Genomic DNA, 22882 nt, shown 5'->3' with positions numbered 1-22882 from the left:
AAAGGTGAGATAATAGAGGTCCAGAATCAGAGGCTCAATCCATTAGAGCAAACATTTGTTAGAACCTGGGCCAGTTTCCTGTCCGGTGGCAGACATAAACCATCTAAATAATGAATAATGAAATGTACTGGGGTAAAAGTAAAAAGTTCATTGTCTATTCTTTTTTTACATAGTTTTGTAAGTGCTGTTGTTGGAACTGATCTGGTTTTCTAAGGAGCTGGTACATGCAAATTCATAGTCTGCAAAAACTGACCTTTGCATCTAAATAGCTAAAATTCAATGTCACTTTCAATTCTACTCTTCTTTTTTTATGTATCTAGAATTAATGTAGTGAATACGTAATGAAATGCATTATCCTGCATGGAGATTTATCAGACCTTCCTACTGAACGCGAGGCTTTGCTAGTGCTAGCTGGAGTTCACCTGCATGTTGGTGCGGCGTGTGGCTCTTTTTTGTAAACAGTTAAGTCGTACACAAAAAAAGGGAACAAAGGTCAGCACCCAGCCGCCACTTGAATGTGAGATTTTTCTTTTTATTCCCCTTGATGTATACTAGGCTCTGTGTTATTAGTCTTAATGATGGAAAATTGTAGTGTTGATACAAATCTTTTTTTCAAAGTAGTAGGCGGGAGCTCCATTTGTTAGTAAGTTTTTTTGTGACTAAAAGCCACGGACAGTACATTTATGTAGCAGTAAAAGGCCTAGATGCTCTTTCCATAGCAGAGCTAATTATTCCTACTGTGACCTTACTGATCTAGCCTGTTCCTAGTACATCTCATCTGCACGCCTGTTCCTCTGTGTAGATGGTGTCAGAGAATATGAAAAACCCTATAATGAAACCATTTTCATGATGGAGAAAGGCTACTGGAGTTGCACTTGCTACAAAGAGGCTCAATTATATGAGTAATTGTGATAATTTTCTACATTCATAGCCTTCAATGGGGAAAAAAGAATGAGAGCCACAAAGGAAAATTACTTTAACAAGAAAGTACAGAGAGTAAAAATGGAAGAAGAGACAAAAAGGGGAAAAAATAACCAGAAAAAAAAGTTTAAAAAATAGATCTGGAGGGAGGAATAGCGAGACAGGGAGAACAACAGAAATGCTCAAAGCCCATGTGCAGCTGTGTTGCACAATTAAATTGAATTTTTTTTCTGTAGTTGATGAATGTGACTACTGCAAATGTGCCTCTGTAGTTAGCTATCATTTGTTGTTCCGTGACAGGAAAAGGATAATTACCTCTCAGAGAGAATCAAAGGCTGACATGCCCTTTAGACACAGCCATGAATGCAGAGCTCGATAGAATGCTTGAATAAGAATCTAGTGTTCTCTGCCCCCTTCTACTGAAGAATAAATTTTGTTAAAATGCAAGAGCACCACCAGTAAATTTGTTGAACCCTAGGTGTTCAAAAATATGAGGTACATCTATCGACTCATCCCATTTGCAAAAATAAAACTGCATTTTGAATTCGTTTCTATTATATTCACGGACAGTAAGATAGTGAGATATGCATTAAATTTCTCTTCCCAGTAGGGGTCTGATTCAACATTTCCTATGAAAGAACAGAGAGACACTATCCTTTTTTCCCAGGCTAGTTAGCCTATAATTTCAAACTGTCAAAAACACAATTTTGTTCAAAGTCTTCAATAAAAGCTTCTCAGATATAACCGAAAGAGATTTTACTAAAGTTTGATTCAGACACTGTTACAATATTTTTAAAGCCATAAATACTGATACGAAATATCAGTAAAACTGATATTTTACTGCCTTTTTTCTTAAAGCATTTGAAGGCTTATGAAGAAAAAAGGCATCATCTTTTCAAGGTGACTAAGCTGTCCATCCTTCAGACAAATGGGAAGTATTCAATGGTTCATATTAATGAGAACAGGACTCAATAAAAGGTACTGATGTGATCATCTTTAACAAAATGCATTACTTTGAAATGAAAACATATATTCTTCATGTCTACTTCAAAACAGCTATGGGAAAAAAAGATCTAAAAGTAGGTAGGTAACAGATTGCAAAGAAAAGTCATGAATTCAGAAAATATACATACGCTCAAAAAGCAAGTATAGAATGCTGTGTGGAAAATAAACAATGGTTTACAGGAAAAATGAACCAGACCAAAAAGGACAGAAGATCACCCTTTTAGGCTGTTTGCTAACCCACTCATTTGAATGGCAATGCTTGCTTGAGCTAATGTTTCCCCCTCTGGATCATAGGAATACATTTCACCTCATTCCTTTATAAAATTTAGCTTTTCTCCTGTCTCATTACCTGTGTTGGGATGCTTAGTCCCTTCTTAGCTACTTTCTTCTATGTGTGGTGTGATTTTGAGTAAAAGCACACTACAGACCAACATGTCGGGCTAGAACAAAAGCAATCTTATAAATATCACTTGCTGCTTCTACAAATTTCTTTGCTAACCTGGATGTCACTTTTTTTAGTCTTTTTTTTTCCTAATCCAGGAACAACACTGCAGCCTGGCAGTTCACATACTGGTATCAAACCGAAATGATGGTTCTGAATCATAAAACATGTCATCAACTTTATACCAAGCCACCAATAACCTTTGTCCCATTTGCCACCCCTCCCTTTACTTGTCAGTGCAAGGCTTACCTGATTGTGTTTCCAATTACAGAGAAGGGAGCCCCTGCTCTGCAAGCTGCAATCGCTTCATCTCTACACCTCCTGGCAACAGCCACTAACTTTTTACCACATTCGTCCACATTGCCCACCAAAAAGGTTTCTGAGGTGTCTCCATGGTAGCCATTGTAATAGACCTAAACACAGGCAGAAATTTAAAAATATGCCTTTGTTGAGAAATGTACTCTTCCAAAGTGTACACTGGATTCATTTACGTATTTGGTGCGTTCCTATGTTTCACTCCTCCAGAATTACTCTTAAGTTTACCTACAAAAAAAGAAATAGATACAGAGACCTTGCGGAAATTTAAAAGATGAAGCCATGCAACAGTATAAAATTTTAAAACAAACAAATGATTAGTATGGCTATTTCAGCCTTATGATCAGCGATGTTATAGAAACATTTTGATTCCTCACTTCGTTTTTGAGAAGACAAAACTATATATGCAAATATTAGTTACCAAAGACACTGACCCATGATTGATACAGTAGGTTTAGAAAAACCAGAAATACTTAACACAGTGAAAAGTTTCTTCAGTGTCATGAAGATAATCAACCTTTTATTTACCATGTCTATACTGGTAAGTCATATATAATGACAAGGAGAAAATAAGACAGACATGTCAATATTATAAAAGACAGTAGGAGAATCCACTAGAAGCACTGAAGTGGCTCAATACAGGAATGAAAAATCTTGCCTGGAAGTGAAATCTTAATGGAATGTTCCAGAGAGCAGAATGTTAACAGAAAACATTACACATCAATATTTAAAGACTAAGAATAAAAGCAAACAGTGTTAAGAATAAAATGATTAAAAACATAATTTTATCAGTCTTCAATGATTTAGCAGTCCCTGTTGGATCTTGAAAGATACCAGATTCAGAACAAAAATCAGTAATCACCAACCACTATAATAAAGATCAAAGGCTAAGACTAGTTGAATATTGATCCATTGACATAGCATGGAATTTTCTATTTTGCATAAATTTGCTCTATGTAATTATTTTTCGCATTTCTCTTTCTCATGAAGTAGAATGCAGAAAATATTATAAAAATTTATCTGAGCTTTCTGCCTGTTTTAATACTGAATTAATGTCTTAAAACTGTATATAATTCTGCATTAAAAAATACTCTTCCACACACTTTGAGGAAACCAGGAAAAGTTTTTACTATGTTTTAATTTTAAAAGTCAGAAAACTGCCCTGGCCGGATCGCTCAGTTGGTTAGAGCATTGTCCTGATATGCCAAGGGTTCTGGCTTCAATCCCTCGTCAGGGCACATTCAAGAATGGACAAATGGAGGCATAAATAATTGAAATAAAAAACAATCTCTCTCTCTCTTCCCCCTGCCTTTAAAATCAATAAATTAAAAAAAATTAAAGTCGGGAAACTGAGGTAGACAAGTACTTGTCTAAGGTTAGTGGCAAAAGTAGAAGTAGATCCAGATTAATGTGATGGATTATAAGCTTGTAATCCAGTGTTTTCTATGCTGTATCAAAGTACCTTAGTTACCTTGCAATCCAACAGCATTTTATACATTTATTCCCATTTGCAGTCCAAGAAAGTACAAGTTTTAATTTTATACACAAGTATATATTTACTAATAAAAGGGTAATTATTAAAAAAATTTGCAACTGAGTGTTTATGTAACTGCTATTTAAGTAAAAGTGTATTTAAAAAAATCTTTATTTGCTTTTTCATATTACTTTTGCTAGCTTTCAAAATGACTACTTGAAAGAGTCAATATTATGAGGCAATAACAATGCTTCTGAAAGTCTGTGACAGTTATCCACAGTTACTGTTTGTACCAACAAACTGTTCATGTTTTTCTACTGCATTTATTTAACAAACATTTACTGAGCAACTACTATGGGCATTGCACAGTATTTTTTTTTAACATTCAACATTTAAGGGAAAAAGAAGTCTTTTCTGTGATATATTCTAGACATAAACAATTATAAAATTCAATGAGTATTTTCTAGTAAAATATAGACTCTAATATAATAAAATATAGAATATAGTAATGGAATCTTTCACTTAATAGAATATTTTTTGCTATTATGAAATTATTTGAATGTTAAAAATGGAAGTGTGCATTGAAAGTCTTCAGGAAACTTAGAAAAGGCATGAAATACTCTCTTTGAACACACTGAAAATGGTAGGGAAGAGTATGCTTAATTTCATTCCAAGCAGCAATATTTTATTAGAGGTTGATTAGGTGAGATAATAAATGTAAACACCCCCAAATCTGGTACAATCCCAAAGAAAAGTGTACCATGAAAAATACTTCCTTTCAGGCACATTTCATAAAATACCTCCTTCTACATGATTCTGAGTTGGAAAGAAACCAACAGAATATATGTGGAGCAAATGTTCAAGTATTCTAAGTAGGACCTTTCCTATATCAATAAAGGAATCTTTGGGTATATCTTTACACAAACTGACATGAAGAAAAAAGGTTGAATTAATTTGAACTAAAAATCTGACTGAAGTCGACTGCTGAATGCAAATTTCCACCTCCTTCCCACTTCTATTTAGGTGTCATAGTCTGGATTTAGAGTAACTATTATCACAAATATTTCCTCTGCACCGCTATGCTCACTGCAGTGCTATTTCCAGTAGCCAAGATTTGAAAACAGCCCCACTGTCCTTAAGTAGCTGAGGGGATAAAAAAGATGTGATAAATTTATACAATAGAATACTACTTAGCCATAAAAAAGAAGGAAATCTTACCTTTTGCAACAGCATGGATGCACCTAGAGGGTGTTATGCTAAGTGAAATAAACCAGTCAGAGAAAGACAAGTACCATGTGATTTCACTCATATGTAGAATCTAATGAACAAAATAAACAAAAACAAATAGAAACAGACTCACAGATACAGAGAACAGCCTGACAGCTGCTGGGCGGTGGGGAAGAGGCTGGGTGAAACAGGTGAAGGGATTAACCAAAAACAAAACAAAACAAAACAAAACCTCATAGACACAGACAACAGTATGGTAATTACAAGAGGAAAAGGTGGGTTGGGGGAGTAGGGGGTAAAGCGGGAATAAATGGTGATGGAAGGAGACTGAACTTTGGATGATGAACACACAATACAACATACAGAGGATGTATTACAGAACTGTACACTCAAAACCTACATAATTTTATTAACCAATGCAGCCCCAATAAATTCAATAAAAATTCAAGCAAAAAAATTTCCTCATTAATAGAAACTATACTCCTTGAATGCTATCTCAACTAGTTCTTGTCGATGTATAAATTATATTTATTTAAAATTTATTTATTAATAATCGCATATGTAGAATTTATTTATAACCTACATAATCCAAAGATATATCATTACAAAACTTTTTAGCAAAATGAACTGCCAAAGCACAAAGAAGCTGAGTCTGAGAACTGTCAAGAGCTAAGAATATTAGAAAAGGTTTAAAGCTTGTACAATTTGAAGTTCCTATGTTAAATTATGTTGGGTTGTTATTTAAAAGAAAGACTGTTAACCATTGGTGAAAACTTAAGTTTAGAGAAGACACCACTCTGCTCGTAAGCTTTGAGTTCAAGGCTCCCTGTACCAGAAATGGAGCACGACGCTACCTCCAGGGATTTTAATAAATCCAAGGAACACTGCTAGCAAAAGAGTTGCTGTCCAAATAGACTGACACACAGGCCAACGTAGCCCCTAATGACAGAGTAAGATAATGACAGGCCCCACTCAAAATCAGCAGGAAGAGGAAGATCAATCTTGGCAGAGTGAAGGAAAAATGCTGGCTTTCTTCGTGTTAGCTCATCTCATACATATCTAGCTTCAGCATCTGCCCGGTGCTGCGGCGTTCTGCATTAACTACACAGTGGATCAATAACAATTACACCTTCTCAAAAACATGACACATAGCAGGATTGGGTTGACATTTCACTTAGGCCAACATTGATCTCAGTGCATCTGATTCCAGGCCTAAATTCAAGTCAGGCCTGGGTTTACTTGGAATAAACACAGAGTTAAAGACAAAAAAGGAAACCAGCTGCTTGCGTCTGGATCCAGAAGTAAACAGCACTTCCATCGGTGCAGTTCACATTTTCAATCCACTCTTCTTCCTGTTGCTACCATCAATTCTGAAGTTGATCAAAGACTATTTTTTATATGATTTACTCACCGTGACATCAATGTTGATAATATCTCCATCCTGAAGAGGTCGACTGAAACATAAACAGGAAAAAGGGTGATAGACAGATCTCAATAAAAGGAATATAAAAATAAATACCTAATGACTGCTATCACAAGGCCAATGAATTGCAATGATAATTTGGAGTAGAGGAGAAAATAAGTGGAATAACTATATCTAATCTTAAACTTATGTTGGTCACATCAAATTTTACAAGAAATACACAGTAGGAGCATATTACCACTTATAAGTCTACTATTAAAAAAAGTACTTATTTAATTACCTTAATTTTACAAAAAGTCAAAACAATATTTGAGAACAAAAATTTACCTACATTTGGATTTTTAGCATTTATATGGTTAAAATATAAGGATGTAAAAGAAGTATTTAATGCACAACCACTTTTTGGGATTACATACAGCTTTAACATTAAATAGGGGTATCACATCCACTTAGAAGCAAAATACTTCAAATTTTTTGTTTTACCATAATTAGCTTCAAAAGTTTGCAGGTGGGTTTCAATTAAACAATAGTGTCTTTCATCATATGTGATAGATCTTAGTTTCATGTTTTAGTTTCCAAAGGAACAATAAGTTATTAAGCAATGAATACCTGTCAGGGATACCATGACATAGCACGTTGTTTACAGAGGTACAAATAGATTTTGGGAAACCTCCATAGCCTAGAGGTGAGGGATAGGCATCATGACTGATGATTTCCCGATGAACAAGAGCATCTATCTCTTCAGTTGTCATGTCAACCTAAAATATTAAATAAAGAAATTGCTCAGTGACAGGTGAAGACATTTCCTGTATCTATTGACTATGCTTTTAGCTACAGAACTTCCAGGTGAAATTGTATAAATCTACTTTGATAAACTTGTGGTACAAGATGTTAATTAATTCTAATTGACATTAAAATCTTAAATTGTGCCTTTTTGACAATAATTTAGGTATATGATGATGTTATACACTATTAGGAAAAGGCAATTTTAAGCTCTTAAGATCCTTCAGATCATTTGTGAGTCATTAAATAACATGACTCCATTTTAGCCTGAAAATTTCAAAAATATGTAGTTAGGCAATTCCTTCCTCTCCCCCAGTGGCTGGCACCCTGGGCTAACAGAGGCACATAAATAAATACTCAAAAGGCTCCTCAGGTTAGACGACAAAACTTGAAAAGCAGGTCGATCCACACATTTGTATCTCAAAGACAGGATGTGGGCTCTGCAGCAATGGCATGGGGATTGTGGACCATCATCAAAAAAAATGAGCCCAGTGCATTTTTTACAGATGTTTAAAAAATTGACAGTTTTTTAAAAAATGTTACTGATTAGTTCAGGGAGAGACAGAGACAGAAAAACATCAATTTGCTGTTCCACTTATTTACGCTTTCACCGGTTGACTCTTGTACACGCCCTGACGGAGGATCAAACCTGCAACCATGGCCTATGCAGGCTACACTTTAACTGACTGAGCTAACTGTCCACGGCCCATTTCCTACAGATTGATTTTCACTGATCTTGATTTCTTTCATAACTAAATAAGTCAGTGTTTTTAAAAAATATTTTTTCTCTTACTAGAAGCTCTCCAACTGCCCTCGAACCAAAAGAAAAGTATAACGGACTTTTCTGAGCATATGAAGACTATCTTCATAAACTCATAAATCATGAATAAAATTCTAAAAGAAAATCTCTTATTAAAAATAACTATTCAATAAGTTTCTTGGCATTATTTTATATTCAACATATGTTATGTTGCTAGAACATGTTTATGACACAGATGATACCTTAGTGGTCTCACTGTTGAGTCTCACTTCCTAAATTCTGCCCACATTTTTGAAACTGCAGGCCCGTATATTCTTTTAGGTTCTTACACAGCAGAGTGTTTTAGATTATTCTGAAAGAACTGAATTTTGTAGTTGGACAGCTGTATATAACATTGCTCTATTACCCATAGCTTTGTGTATCTAGTCTGATTTTTTTTTTGCAGAGCAAATGCAAGAAAATAGGAGACAAAGGCTGAGGCAAGCAACTCTTCAGGCACATGAAAATAATGAAAATAATGTGGGGAGTAAAAGCAGAAACTAAGGGCAAGAGGAAGGGGGCAAAAGTCAAAGCTGGTTGCTGTCGACCAACTTGGATAGGCTGACTGAGCCCAAAGCATCTCCAGAATTCTGCTATTTAAAATTGAGTTTGGATTTTAAATAATCTCCTGAAAAAATACATAAAATAATATAATCCCCTTTCCCTATCCCAAGGCCTTACTTAATTTTTAACAAATTAAATGTGCACAAGAGTTGAAAGGGAAAAAGGAAAAATAAGAGGATTTGTTGCCCCTTATGTTAAGTCTTGAGGCTTGGGGAGACGCCACCTTTAAACTCTTCCCAGCCAGGAGGAGGACATGACGGGCCAGCTGACAAGCTTGACGAAGCCCTTGAATCTGATCTTCATTCTTAACTTCTATGCTGTCTCCCCAGTCGGGTACAATGCCTGTCGTCACATAGTCTGGCTTCTTTATGTGCTGGAGGAAAAAGGATTGAAAATGAAGATCAGAACCCAGCACACGACAATGGAATCATTTTTTCGGACACAACCTCCTGCTTCATGGAGCTCTGCCCTTCCTGCTAGAGGGCCGACCTCCGAAGCCAGCACAACAGACCCTCCAGGCTGCCCCCAGTTCCTTCCCCTGCCCTTTTGAACTTAACATTGCCTGTTAGTGCTGTCTCTGGATGGTCTGTTAACCTCACTGTGCTTTGAGACAAACTGGACTGAAGTAGACTTCTGGTCAAAACAAACAGTAGTTTTCTTCCTTCTCCCAACCCTGTTAGAACCATACTGTCATTGATAAAAAATAGCACCAAGCTTCCAAATTGTTAAATGGCTAATTAAGAGCACTTTCATCTCCTTAACACAAAGATAAAATTTATGCAAAAGATAGCTCACAACACCCTCTCTTAATGAATATATGTAAAAGACTGACTGTCAAGACCACTGACGCCTATTACATGTACACTTTCTTACACTTCTCAACTGTACCCAAACTAATAATGACTGAGAATAAAACAAAACAGCCTTTGTTTTCTCTACTTTTTAAGTACATATAAAAAATACCCAGAACATTTCTAACATTTGTCAAAAACTACCAAAGTGTCCTCCAAAATTCAAAACATTCAACTCTGATTACTCTTGTAAAACACTCTCCATCACTTACTTAAATCCATGAGCAGTATGCAGAAAATAAACACAATCTTACACATAGAACTTCTCTCAGTCTCATAGTTTTGCCCAGCTCTTTACAAACTACTTATGGAAACTGCTACATAAACATTGTTGAACAGTACCCACTAAGCAGTTGGGGACAGGAAGCTGAGGGACATAACACCATTCAGTTGATATCGCAGCAACTCTGCAAGGACATCACGCAGGATTGAAGGGCCTGCCCTTATTCTCACGTTCAGATGGGCTTTCGGAGCCGGTAACACCACCACCTGGGCTGCCACAGCTGAGCTCTGGATGCGCAGCTCTCTGCTGCAGCTTTCCCACCAGTGTCCATAAAAGCTCCCAGTCCCCCCAACAGACTCTGTGCTCCGGTCTCTGCTTTGTGATCTGGCCAGGTTACGACGTCAGGCAGAAGGGCTATTGGGTTGTCACTGAAATCCTAAAACAATACATTCATCTCTCCAGAGATTTCTTTTTCTTTTCTACCTAATATCAGGAACATACTTTGGGCTCTGGTAGCCTGTCTTGTCAGCCCTTTTATTACAAAAATGGGTCAGTCACTCACCTTCAGGAAGTATAATATACTTAATGTGGGTTCACTGTAAAAAATGCATAAAAAAGGGGAAAGCAGGTGATTTTTTGTGACAAACCTATATTTCTTTCAGCTATTCTCGTTCTCTTTAAATAACCCACACACCTTCTTTAGATTGCATTAAAAAAATTGTCTTCCCACAGAATTCTAATTTCTGGAAAAAGAATCAAGAATTCTCTGAGACAAGATGTTTAATTTACTGTAAAGAAGATTCAAAGACAGCAGCATTAATAACATAAAAAGTGTGAGAGCAGGCTTCAGGAAAAAACAATTCAGTGTATTAGTTTCAAGTATCTCTTAAATGATTCCAATTTTATAATCATTTTTCCTTAAAAAAAAAACTAAAAAAACCTACATACATGTAATTTTATCTTCATGTTAGAAATTTAATATAGAAAAATTAATAATAAAATTTTTCATTCTAAACAAGCTAAGCAATTGTAAGCTCAGATCTTTATTTTAAAAAAATTGACATTATAGAATTGCAGGATATTAAAACTTCTCAAATCACGATTTAAAAATCACAAACTACATTTAAAAATTATGACTCAAACAGCTTAGAAATCAAAGGTGCAAAAACATTAGATTGCTTCTGCAGCTAACCTTTATCTTGGCTGGAGAAAAGCAGCAGATAATAGGCAATGCAGTACCTTAGGGACTGGATGAGCTGAAGAAACTGTAGCCGGCAAAACTACACTGTGTGAAATATCTCTTTGTCTCCAGAAAAAGAAATTTCTTCTTTGTTGACTGCTTGACTGCTTGTGCAAGTAGATATGATTGAGTGGTGAAGAGAAAATTCTATGACAACCTAGGAGCAGAAAGAGACATATTTTAAGTAAAGAAAACCTAACATAGTGCTACATTTTAAAGATGTTGCATAGTTGCCTATTAAATCATTATTCTAATCCTTTACTGGCTCAAAAAGGAAAAGCCCCAAATAGAAAAGCAGTGGCATTCTATGCCCTAATACAATAGTAGCACAGCATATTTATTAGCTAATACTATGTTTACATAAATGTTTGACAATGGAAAACTCTACTCTAATGGGAAACAAACATATAGAAACATCTGCTGAGCACCAGGTCTGTAAAAAAAAAACAATTTCTATGTGGTACCGTAGGCAGCAATGTCCTAGATGACCCTAGATTTGGGGCATCATTTGGGTGGCTTTTTATTCTTTAAAGCTGTGAAGAATCATGAACAAATTGCCAGCTGCACTTTTTGCCCTCGGTCAGATTACTACTCCGTGTTAAACTCATGTGCAGTGGGGCATCATCCTGAAATTCACTGCGATGAATGCTCAGGTCAAATAAAGACCAGATAGCAAAAATGTAGGGTGTAACCCTGAAAGAAAATGAATATAGGGTCTTAAATTACCCAAACAGGAATTTTGAGATGCCTACCAACATTTTAAATGCACATATCCTTTGACTCAGCAATTCATTCTCCTAAGACTTTGCCTTGAAGGTGTTACATGATGATGGGCATAAGTAGGTGAACCCTACTGCAGCGCTGTTTGTGGTAGAAAAAAGTGGGAGATAACCCAATGTCCATCAGTAGGTAACTGGTTAGCTATATTATGGTATATCTACACAATACAAAACTATGGACCTATGAGTATTAAAGAGAATAAGCTAAATTACTTCTAAGTATTAATATAGAGAGAGGTCATAGTACACTGCTAGGAAAACAGAAAATGCTGAACATTATGTATAAAAGCCCATTAATGTAAAAAGAGCTTACACATTTATATAAGCTTGAGTGTGCCTATAATATTTCTGAAAATTGATATTCGTCAATAGTGGTTATTTCTGGGGCATGTGGTTGGCACTGGGGATGAAGACCTCTTGAGTCATTTTATTTTCTTCTGTACTGTTAGATCTTTTTAAACCACTTACTTGCATAACTTCCATGCTTAAAATAGTAATTTAAAAGACCCCCAACATAATTGCATGTCAGGGGTCAGCAAACTATGTCCCAAAAGCCAAGTCTGGCCTGCTGCCTGTTTTTATACAACTCACCACCTAAAAGTGATTTTTATGTGTATTAAGTGGTTGAAAAAAATCAAAATACAAATAATACTTTGTAACATGAAATTATATGAAATTCAAATTTCAGTACTCCTAAATAAAGCCTTATTGGAACAAAGCTACCCTTATTTGCTTACAATGGGCTGCTTCTGAGCCACAGTGGCGGAGCTGGGTGGTAGTGACAGACCTGGCCCTTTACAGAAGTTGCAGACTCTCCATCTAGAGCACTGGTTCTCCATATGTGGTACCCAGAACAGCAGGATCAGCATGGTATAGAAAAAGATGCAAATTCCTGGGCTGCTGCTGATTCAGAGACTCTGGGATGAGGCCAGCGATCTGTGCTTTAAAAGCCCTCAGGGCGATTCTGATGCACACACAAGTTGGAGGAGTATCGGCCTACAGCAACCTTTCAGCTGTCAAACAGAATGGAAACACCGACTGCAAATGAATACTGGCCCCAATAACTCAAGATGTCTAAATTCCTTGGGAAAAGGCACCTACGCAAACAAACCCCAATGGCCAGTGATTGAGCGTCATAAGTTTTACTCAATTTTGTTCTTCCATAAAGTTCCATTTAATATTGTTGATCAAACTTACAGAGGTGTTTTAGGTATTATTTTAAATAATTCCATTACTGAACAAAATGTAGTATCACTTTAAAAAAAGTAGCCTGAGGTAGGTACATATTCCCTATAGTTTCTAAAGTACAATATTCCCCTAAAGATAATCACTATTTTTTTTAATATAAATTTTATTTAGTTACTTTTCAAGTCCATTTTTTTTTATCTATTTCTCCCATCCCACCCCACCCCCCGCCCGGTCTCCTCCCTCCCTCCCATCCCCCCTCCCAGTCCTCATCTCTGTGTCTTTCATACTTGTTCCTCAAAATCCCTCCCCCTTTTTCCCCTTAAGTTCCCTTCCCTCTCCCCTCTGGTCGCTGCCCACTTGTTCTCTATTTCAGCGTCTTTGTTTTTGTTCTGTTTGCTTGTTTGTTTTATTCTTTAGCTTCCTGTCAAAGGTGAGATCATATGGTATTTGTCCTTCAATGCCTGGCCTATTTCACTCAGCATAATGCTTTCCAGTTCCATCCATGTTGTTGCAAAAGGTAGTAGCTCCTTCTTTCTCTCTGCTGCATAGAATTCCATTGTGTATATGTACCACAATTTTTTGATCCATTCGTTTACTGATGGGCACCTAGGTTGCTTCCAACTCTTGGCTATTGTAAATTGTGCTGCTATGAACATTGTGGTGCATAGGTTCTTTGAAATTGATGTTTTAGGATTCTTGGGGTAGATAATCACTATTCTAAGATTGTCAAACGGTATGTGAGTGTCAGAAAAAGGCAGGTGATTAGAAAACAGAAGTCTGGAGTTTCATGTCAGCTGTACCATTTGCTAGTTATGTGGTCCTGAGCAAGTTTCTTCTCTGGGGTCCCAGGTGAGAATTAATTGGAATACAATATGTAAGCACCTTGCATTTAGTAGATGCCCAATAAATGATGTCCTTCAAGGACACCTGAAAAGTAAAATAAGAAAGAAAATATAGGGCTCCGCTATAGCTTCTAATACTAAGCACTTATGTGTCAATTACTGTAGTAGGCACTTTACATATGTTAGCTCATTAGTCTTCCAAGAACCCTATGAGTTGGGAAGTATGTACTGTTCCATTCCAAGGAGGCACCCAAAGGTAACTTCCCTGGGGTCATGCAGGAAGTGCCAAAGCTGTGAGAAAGGAGGTTGAGTTGCTCCCACAAAGTTTATTGCTTTTCTCACATGTATGAGAAAAAGTGAGCTAACACACATGGAAACACCCAGAAAGTGTGAAAGGAACCATAACACTATCAAAGTTACTACTATTGTCCTGGCTGGTGTGGCTCAGTGGATTGAATGCTGGCCTGAGAACTGGGAGATAATCAGCTCAATTCCCAGGCAGCACACATGTGTGGATTGTGGGCCAGATCCCCAGCTGGGGGTGTGTGAGAGGTGGCTGATTGATGTATCTCTTGCATATCAATGTTTCTCTCCCACTCTTATTCCCTTCCTTCCCCTCTCTCTAAAAATAAATAAATAAAATGAAATAAAAGTTACTACTAATTAAGTTATTTTTCCAAAAGTAGTAATGGGTTGACTTAATCCACCCCTTCTGTCAAGATGAGCTCCCTCTGTTGACCAAACACATGATTCAGTGAGAAGTTGGGTGGGTGGTCTGTGGCTATGGAATAGAAAAATCTGGGTCCCAGCTAAAGCAAAGCAAAGACTTGAGCGGAATCAATCTATGACTATGGGCCCCTTAACTGGAGTCAGTAGGTTGGACCAAAGACATACCTCTCTGAGGAAAGTATGTATTATGATACTATCCATAATGATAGAAAGAGTAACAATAATAGTGGTTAACGTTTAACAGCCACATTCCTTGAGTAAGCACAGTACTTGGTACTCTACCTACATTATCTCTTTCCCACTGTGTCAGGTGCGCAGGCAGCTGTCGTCACTATTTTACAGATGAGGAAGTAAGGCTCAACCTCTGGTGATGGGTCAATGGCTGGCCCTGCCTCCGGTCCTCTAAGTCCCAGGCCAGGGCCATGTCTGCCACCCCACGCTGCCTTTCAGCAGTGTGCATGGGCTCCAGAAACCAGCATGCTTTCCTTTAGAATGTGTTTTTTTCTGGGAATGGATTTTAAAGAAACGGTTTTTTTAATCATGAAAAAATAAGTATCATGGAGCCAGCCAACATTTAGCATAAAGGTACTACACATGAAAATTCTTAGATATGACTTAATTGAGAAACATTGTGGTAGTGTAAATAGCATGAGCTTTGAAGTCAGACAGGTCTGAATTACCAACACTTCTGAGCCCCCTTCCATCACGGTTACATGGGAACAGCAGTGTGGTCTCCTCACTGCTAGGCTATGTGAGCATTAGCTGAGATAACATATATATGTAAATCATCTTTAAAAAGTAGGTGCTCCATGAATGTTAATTTTTTCCTTTCCCTTCTCAATTCTTTGACATGTTTACCTTGGACCTCTAAATTTATTTGTTCTTTTATTCAACAACTACTTACTGAGCTCCTCCTATATGCTGTGGATGCAGAGTGATTCATATGACAAAATCCTTGCTCTTAGGGAGCTTATATTCTGTGGTGGTACACAGACAAGAAGCAAACAGATAACATTAGATCATATCAAATGATGATATACATGATGCAAGGCAGGCCAGAGTAACACAGCACTGGATGGCTCATGGGAGCTAACTTCTACTCCTGGTCCTGCCAAGAGCTAACTCTGTGACCGTGAGCAGTACCATTAACAGTGAGCCCTGACTGAGAGCTTACTGGCACCACAGATGCTACCAGTGATATAGGATGTTTAGTAAAATGAGGGAGTTGGACTTCATAATCTGTGGGGTCCTTTTTATCTCTGACATTTATGCCTTCATTCATCAGCATTTGACTGTCATGCTACTTTCCAGGTAATGGGATGATACAGACTTTGATCAATTTTAGGACTCATGAAGATATTTTTTTAAAGCAAATTTGTAAAGACTTTATTTATTTTTAGAGGGGAAGGGAAATATCAACATGTGGTTGCCTCTTACATTTCCCCCACTGAGCCACACCAGCCAGGGCATGAAGATATTTTTCAATGTGGCTGATAACACAAAAGAGAGCTCATCTCTATTGGTATTATCAAGTTCAAGTACATAGTCATTATAGAGGGAATCTTTTCTATGCACTTAAACTTGAAACATGGAGTCATCAGGCCTCCACTAGGATATATAGATGAGGCTTTTGACACAGTCACCTCTAAGATGAACAGTACTGTCAATGTACCCGTTCTGGCAACTGATGGGCTCACTGCTGGAAAGATGCAGGCACATTCGCCCACGACAAACGCTGGGAACACAGCCTGGACACACCCACCTTGTTAACAGTTATGGTTTGGCAGTGTACGCAGCAATGCCACTTTCAGAACATACTTTTTTATTTGAAGCAAAATCCCTTCTTTCAATCTGATAGAAGACATCCTATAAATGTTGTTACAAGATAACAGGATACCTAGGTACCATACCATTTTATTCTACTATTCATTACAAACCAGACAAAAAAAATCTAATGTTTTCACAGGTGAAATGAAGAAATGGGCTTAGGTCAATATGTGCCTTTTGAAGATAATGGTCCCCCACTTACTGTGGCCAAAAAAAGGGAGGGGGCAAGATCCTCAACTTTATCATATAGTAATTAATAAATAATAATTAACAAATAATCTAAACAGAGTGAGCAAAATTAAAGTCCCCAATCCCGATGATATTCAGGGTCACAGGTTAACCAAACTACAGTAGTATCTGCTACAGATCATTCTATAAAAGGTTTGTTGAATTTTCTATAATAAGCACCATTTCCTTACAAAAAGCACTGCTTCATATACCTAAGACTAATATAATGGTATATGTGAATTATATGTTGATTTAAAAAGTAAGTAAATAAATAAAAGCATTGATGATACCTTCTTATAACTACTTCTAATGTCCAATTGGTTACTTTCAACATTACAGCTAATTTGATGCACAGTGTCCATCATCAGATGCAGAAACACCAGCCAGGTTCCCTTCAGCCACAGGGATGGTCTCTCCATCTCTGGGCACCCTTATTCTCTCAGGACCCACAGCATACCCTCTTTTGTCAAAGCTGTTTTCGGGAAACAAAGTTTGGGTGTGTACTAGTTATTGCAAGGGGCCAGCTGACTAATCTGAAGTTTAGGAGATGTCAGGAGAAGACCATCAGAAACCTCATGAGAGCAGAAGAGCCCCAGATCAGCAAGGAGCTGCTTTGGACTAATTTGATCTTAGACATGATTGTAGTGAGTGTTACTGTTGACCACGTAACAGAAACTCTGGGGAGGGTTTTCGTAGGCAGTAAATCTATGTTATGTGTTGTGAACACTAGAATATTTACTGTTGTCACGGGTAATACAAGAATTCTTCTCATCGTCACGAAAAGTCTATCAGTGCCTAGTTTCAGCCAAACATTGGAAACTGGAGGCAGCTGCTTCTTTCACTTCACAGAGGAGCGCACTGTGTGGCTGGCGTGTCTCCTGAATCTGCTGTAAGTCCTCCGGATCCTGCAGCATGTCCTTCACATTTTAAATCTGTGTTGTAATAAAATCTATGTTATGATTTCCTATACTTTTATATTTGGTAATAGCATCAGTTTCTAAAAGCTGCATCTTATCTCCCTTTACAGATTAGGTCTGGAAGGTGGGGTTACAGAATTCAAGTATGACAGAGAGAGGGATGCATTTTAAATAACTTATGTTGCTGCACACGTATGCCCTGTATTTTCTGGCCTCTTACTCAGGGTCCAGTTTAATTGTTATCTGCTCATGAATTCTATACCACATAATGAAACGCTTCCATTTCACCCACTGAGCCCTGGGTTTTTATGTGCACCTCTACCGATGACCCTTGATTAAGCCGATTTACCCTTGATAATGTGAGGGGTTGTTTTTGGTCAGCAAGTACTTTTAAGGGAGAGGTCTGAATGAACTTTCAAAGAGACACTTAAATAGTTGTTATTTTAATCAGTTGTAAAACTGAACAAAGCATATTTGTACTCAAGTGTGGGCTATTAGTACTTATATTTTTCATTGTACATTTCCAGGGAAGCACTTTCACCCTGTGGTGTGCCATCAATTCCCAGTTATGGTACATTTCAGAGGCATCAAATATCTAAGTAGAAAACAACGCAATAAAGTAGCCTATACTATATTACTTAGCCAACAATGTCAACCAGAGATAATATGTAATTTAAAAGACACCTGTAAAATGTCTTACTGAGTGTATTTTTTCATAATGATCAGCAAATGCCAAAGTCTAGTAACAAAACTATTATTTATAGCATATCAACATCTAATTGATTTTACAAATAGAGGCAATTATTTTGGATGAAGGGAGGAATGCCTGCCAGATTTAAATGATTTATGATTACTAAGAGAGAAAACAACAATGTTTTGCTAATTCATTTTCAAATACAGCTCTTACACTCACTGATAATTTAAATTTTAAACCAAATTATTTGCTTAAATAATACATTAACTTAAAAAAGCCAATTGAGATATTTTTAAGTGTTTAGAAATATTGCTTCCTACAGTAAGCTCAGAAGGATTGCACCATAGAAACATACTTTCGAGGCAGAATTAGAACCACAGAAAGATCACCCTTCATGAACTCCAACCCAGAGTAGGAGCTCGGGATCTCACGGCACTGTGTGTTTCGGGTCCAAAAGAGAACATTGCAAATGCACCCATGCCTTATATTTCTTGACTAAAACAGAAGCTCAGGTTTCCCAAGATATAACCTGTGCATTTGTTGAACAACAAAAAAAACCCCAGCTAAGGGAATGCCCTAGGCTGAAGCAGATACTGATTGGGCAAAGCTAAAGGACAAGGGCCCTTGATACTAAACAAAAGCAAATTCATTCTGTTGACAGATGCTGATTACATCAAAGCAACAAGGAACTCCTCCAATTCCAATTAAAAAAAAACAATTAATATCATTCTACCATCTACACAATAAAGACAAAGTCAGTTTTTAAACCAATCATAATAAACATTATTAAACTTGTTTTCAAAAAGTTTCAGTTCAGTTGAAGCCTATTCTGGTGTGATTTTTAGCTATGGGCTTCTCCAAACAGTGGTTTATTCATTCCCATGGACATGTCTGGGGAGCCACGCCGGCCATGCCATCAGCCCCTTCCTTCCAGGGGTTAACTGCCCTGGCTGCCAAATAAAATACAGAGCAAGCCATGTAATTATGGAGACAGTCAAAGGGCAGGCTCTATTTTGAAATCTATTTGCACAGACAAGGTCTTCCAATTGAGCTTACAGGAAACAAGCTGGTAAAGAGCCCCTTCTCTCCAGATGCTTTCCACACTTTTTCTCCAATTCAGGAAATCGTGGATATGGACACCATACACCATTGCTTCCTGGATTTCAAGCTAAGATGCCATTACAAGAAGGGTAGATCTATTTCACAAACCCTTAAAAAACATTTTCCCCACTAATTAACAGCATTTGGAAACAGCCTCTGAATGATAAAGCTAAAGTGTTTATTAAACAACATTTATAGAGAAAATGCAGACCCAGTGGTGATGCAGGTATTAGAAAATGGATCATGTTCTTTAATGCTCAATATAAAGCACATTTGAGTCTAAAGTACACTGGCATAAATAACCCATCTGAAGTAAAGATTCTACTTGACATCCAACAGTGTTGTTCTTAAGAGCACTGTAATCTGACATTCTGTGGTCTTAAAAGACTGCTAAAACAGTAACAAAGACCGAAAGAAATACAAAAAGAAATGTGTAAGATATTTTAAGTGACAAAACATCACAAGTCACTTTTACCCTGAAACAAAAATTTGCTGTAGTGGCATAATGCTCTCAGTGCACGGTATCTCTGAGACTCCATCATTCTCTACTAACCGAAGTAAGCAGGCCAATGACGGTGTGATGGAGGTCTTCAACACAGACACTGGCTTGTGGATGTCAGAACTCATCAAGCCATTACAACAGAGCCTGGGAGTCCTGGTTCCAGAGAAGAGGAGCTGGAAAGTCAGCCAGAGCTGGAGTACTTCTGGGGAGAGGAAGAGCTGTGGCCTGAGGGCATTCTCTTCCAATAATAACAACATTCAAGAATGATGCCCAGGTCGTGGCAAAACATGACCTTCCCCAAGGCTCCGTCAGGAAGTCGGCTCCGTGCACATCCCTCCTCCTTTTTAAAATTTATCAATAGCAACTGATATAGTATAACATCAATGACAAGTTCAGAAAGGGTTTAAGAAAATACTTCATTTAGCTTCTTTACAAAAGCTAATTGGATAACATGTGATGATTCATTAGTGTACAACGCTAGCACCCTGGGACCCATGATTTTAACAAAAAGCAGTCCCCCACTTCTTGGGAGACACCTATTCTAGAAACACAGATTAACAAACATACCTACTTACTAAAGTAGACTCACATTTGTGGGCCTAGAAAACAATGTATTTATGCTGGCTCAGCTACAGCTGGGGACGGGTGTCAACGATTATAATGAAGAACTCAAAGCCTAAAACTAAAAGCAGATCATTTGGTGGGTAAGTGGAAATTATACAGAAATCATTAATTTCCATAAGAAAATAGGACTATTGTATGAAATTTATCCATTTAAGATAAAAATGTTTACTTCAAAATTTTAATCTAAATTCATCTTTATAATCATAAAATGTTGAGTCACACTGAAATAGTATATGCTTAGGAAATCCTACTGTCTCTCAGCTAAAGTTTAGAGAAAGCAGCTCTTTAGCACTTCAACAATACATATACTCAGGCAACTTCATGGACAAAGAAATATTGTGTTCTCTTAGGGGAAATAAAGGAGCTGTTTATTAGGGCTATGGTTAAAATGTAATAATTCATTCTAGTTATGCCCTGTGAAAAATGTCATCAAAATATCATTTTCTTTGCCAGATTTTCTGGATGCCGTAATATCATTTAAATACAGAATAAAAGACGAGCTCTGATCAGAGCAGAAGTACAACGCCGAAATGAACCAAAAGCAAATGTCGTTCTAACAAAGAAACAAAAAAGAATTTCACACAGTCCTGAGACCCAGAGAACACACACTTCTGGGTTAGCACAGAACATCTGGCAAACTTCAACTTTCCAAAGTCTCCAGAAAAAAAAGAAACTCCCTGTTACCTCACACACTGTGGTTAAAGAAGAGGAAAAGAAGAGGAAAATAGAACAAAATTTATATTCAAGCACATAAGTAAGAATCAGAAAGAACAATTTCACAGAAATCACACATAGGGTTCAATTTTAGAGAAAGTCCATATAAAAACATCATAAGTTTAAAATAATTGATATATTAAGAAAATCCTTCTTTATTTTTTCAAAAGCATATTCATAAACACTACTTTCATGAAAATACTATTAAATATTAGTGTTTTTGATAAAAATATTCAGTAATAGAAGACATTAGGACTTTTAGTTTATGATCAAAATAACAGCTTTAATGTGAATATTTTTCAATTGTATTAAAGCATTTGAAAAGAGTGTAATTTTGGTTTTCATCTTACAATAGTGTCAACTGAATGCTATATGCAACATGCTTTAGTTATATTGTTAGATTTATTTCTGTTTCTCTTTTCCCTCCTCTTTTCATGAGCTACTTAAAGTTATTTATGCAAACAATCGGTATAAAATAGCTCAGAGCTTTGGCCAAACTGCAGTATTAACACCAAAACCACCTCCCAAAACCTACGATCTTAATATTTTCCTGAGAATGTTTTCACTATATAACTCCAAGTGAAAGACATGAAAAAAAAAAAAGAAAACGTTTTAGCAGAAACAGTGGTTGTCACAACAACTGTGGGGTTTTGTCTCTGCCCTGCAACCAGCCCACAGGAGTGGTGGGTAGGTCGTTCGGTCAGTCAACAATCACAACCTAAAATGAGAAAGCCAAAGCTCCAGGAAAAGTCTATTTCCAAATGTCTGTAGTTGTGATTACATAGATGAGAGACAAGAGCAGCTAAGATCATGCATTAGGTACTATTTTCACAAGAAAAATAATGAGAAAACACACAGTAGCTTCTTCAGTAAAAGACAAAATTCCAAATGACCAGAAGGCAGCTTTTTGGACTGTTACCGTTATGTTCTCACAAACAGTTTTATATCCAAACTCAACTGTGTAGACTTAGTTAACCACACAGATAAATAATCCCTCCATAGCTTCAAGCATGAATGCAAAAAGTGCCATGTATTAAAATGGCGCAGGCTTAAAAGAAGAGTCCAACAGAAGCCTCTTTACACACTGGCCCTCGTATTTTTTTTCAGATATACTCAACTATAAAACCATTATTTTTGTACTGAAGAGTAAAAATTAAAACAACCACCACACAGTTAACAAAATGTATACTCTTTAAATGTACAAGGCAGGCAGCCTCTTATAACTGAAAACACCATTTTACTTGAAAACCTGAGCTGACAGAGATCATTCACACTTGGTGAAATGACCAACGCGTCATCTCATTTTTAGATTCAAGTCTTCAACCTAACCATAATAGTGAAATCTCTGATGTGCACAGTATTTAAAATGTGTTTATTATCTCATGTGAAACGTACCGAATATTTTTGGAACTATACTTCTACCAGAGTGTTACAAAAAGAAAACCAATCCCAAAATACCTACATAAAATA

General features: G+C 37.0%; 1 protein-coding gene across 4 annotated transcripts in view; it reads right to left on the bottom strand.

The window, feature by feature from the left end:
- The window catches only part of METAP1D (methionyl aminopeptidase type 1D, mitochondrial), an 82147-nt gene that overhangs the window by 6826 nt on the left and 52439 nt on the right, over positions 1-22882 (bottom strand). For 2 of the 4 annotated variants that reach the window (XM_037151283.2, XM_037151284.2), the window contains 6 exons: positions 12834-13059; positions 11267-11424; positions 9177-9326; positions 7417-7565; positions 6796-6838; positions 2618-2781 (listed from right to left, as the gene is read on the bottom strand). In XM_037151283.2, the coding sequence (XP_037007178.2) occupies positions 2618-2781; positions 6796-6838; positions 7417-7565; positions 9177-9326; positions 11267-11424; positions 12834-12915 (746 nt within the window). In that variant the 5' untranslated portion in view covers positions 12916-13059. The remainder of the gene's footprint in view (positions 1-2617; positions 2782-6795; positions 6839-7416; positions 7566-9176; positions 9327-11266; positions 11425-12833; positions 13060-22882) is intronic. The other 2 variants (XM_037151285.2, XM_037151286.2) reach the window with 1 other exon arrangement.

The sequence above is a fragment of the Artibeus jamaicensis genome, unplaced genomic scaffold, assembly GCF_021234435.1.
Source record: "Artibeus jamaicensis isolate MK-2021 breed Jamaican fruit bat unplaced genomic scaffold, CSHL_Jam_final contig_391, whole genome shotgun sequence".
In the NCBI taxonomy this organism is placed as follows: domain Eukaryota; kingdom Metazoa; phylum Chordata; class Mammalia; order Chiroptera; family Phyllostomidae; genus Artibeus; species Artibeus jamaicensis.
The sequence above is the reverse complement of the archived record's forward strand: the minus strand, read 5'-3'. Positions and strand labels throughout refer to the sequence as shown.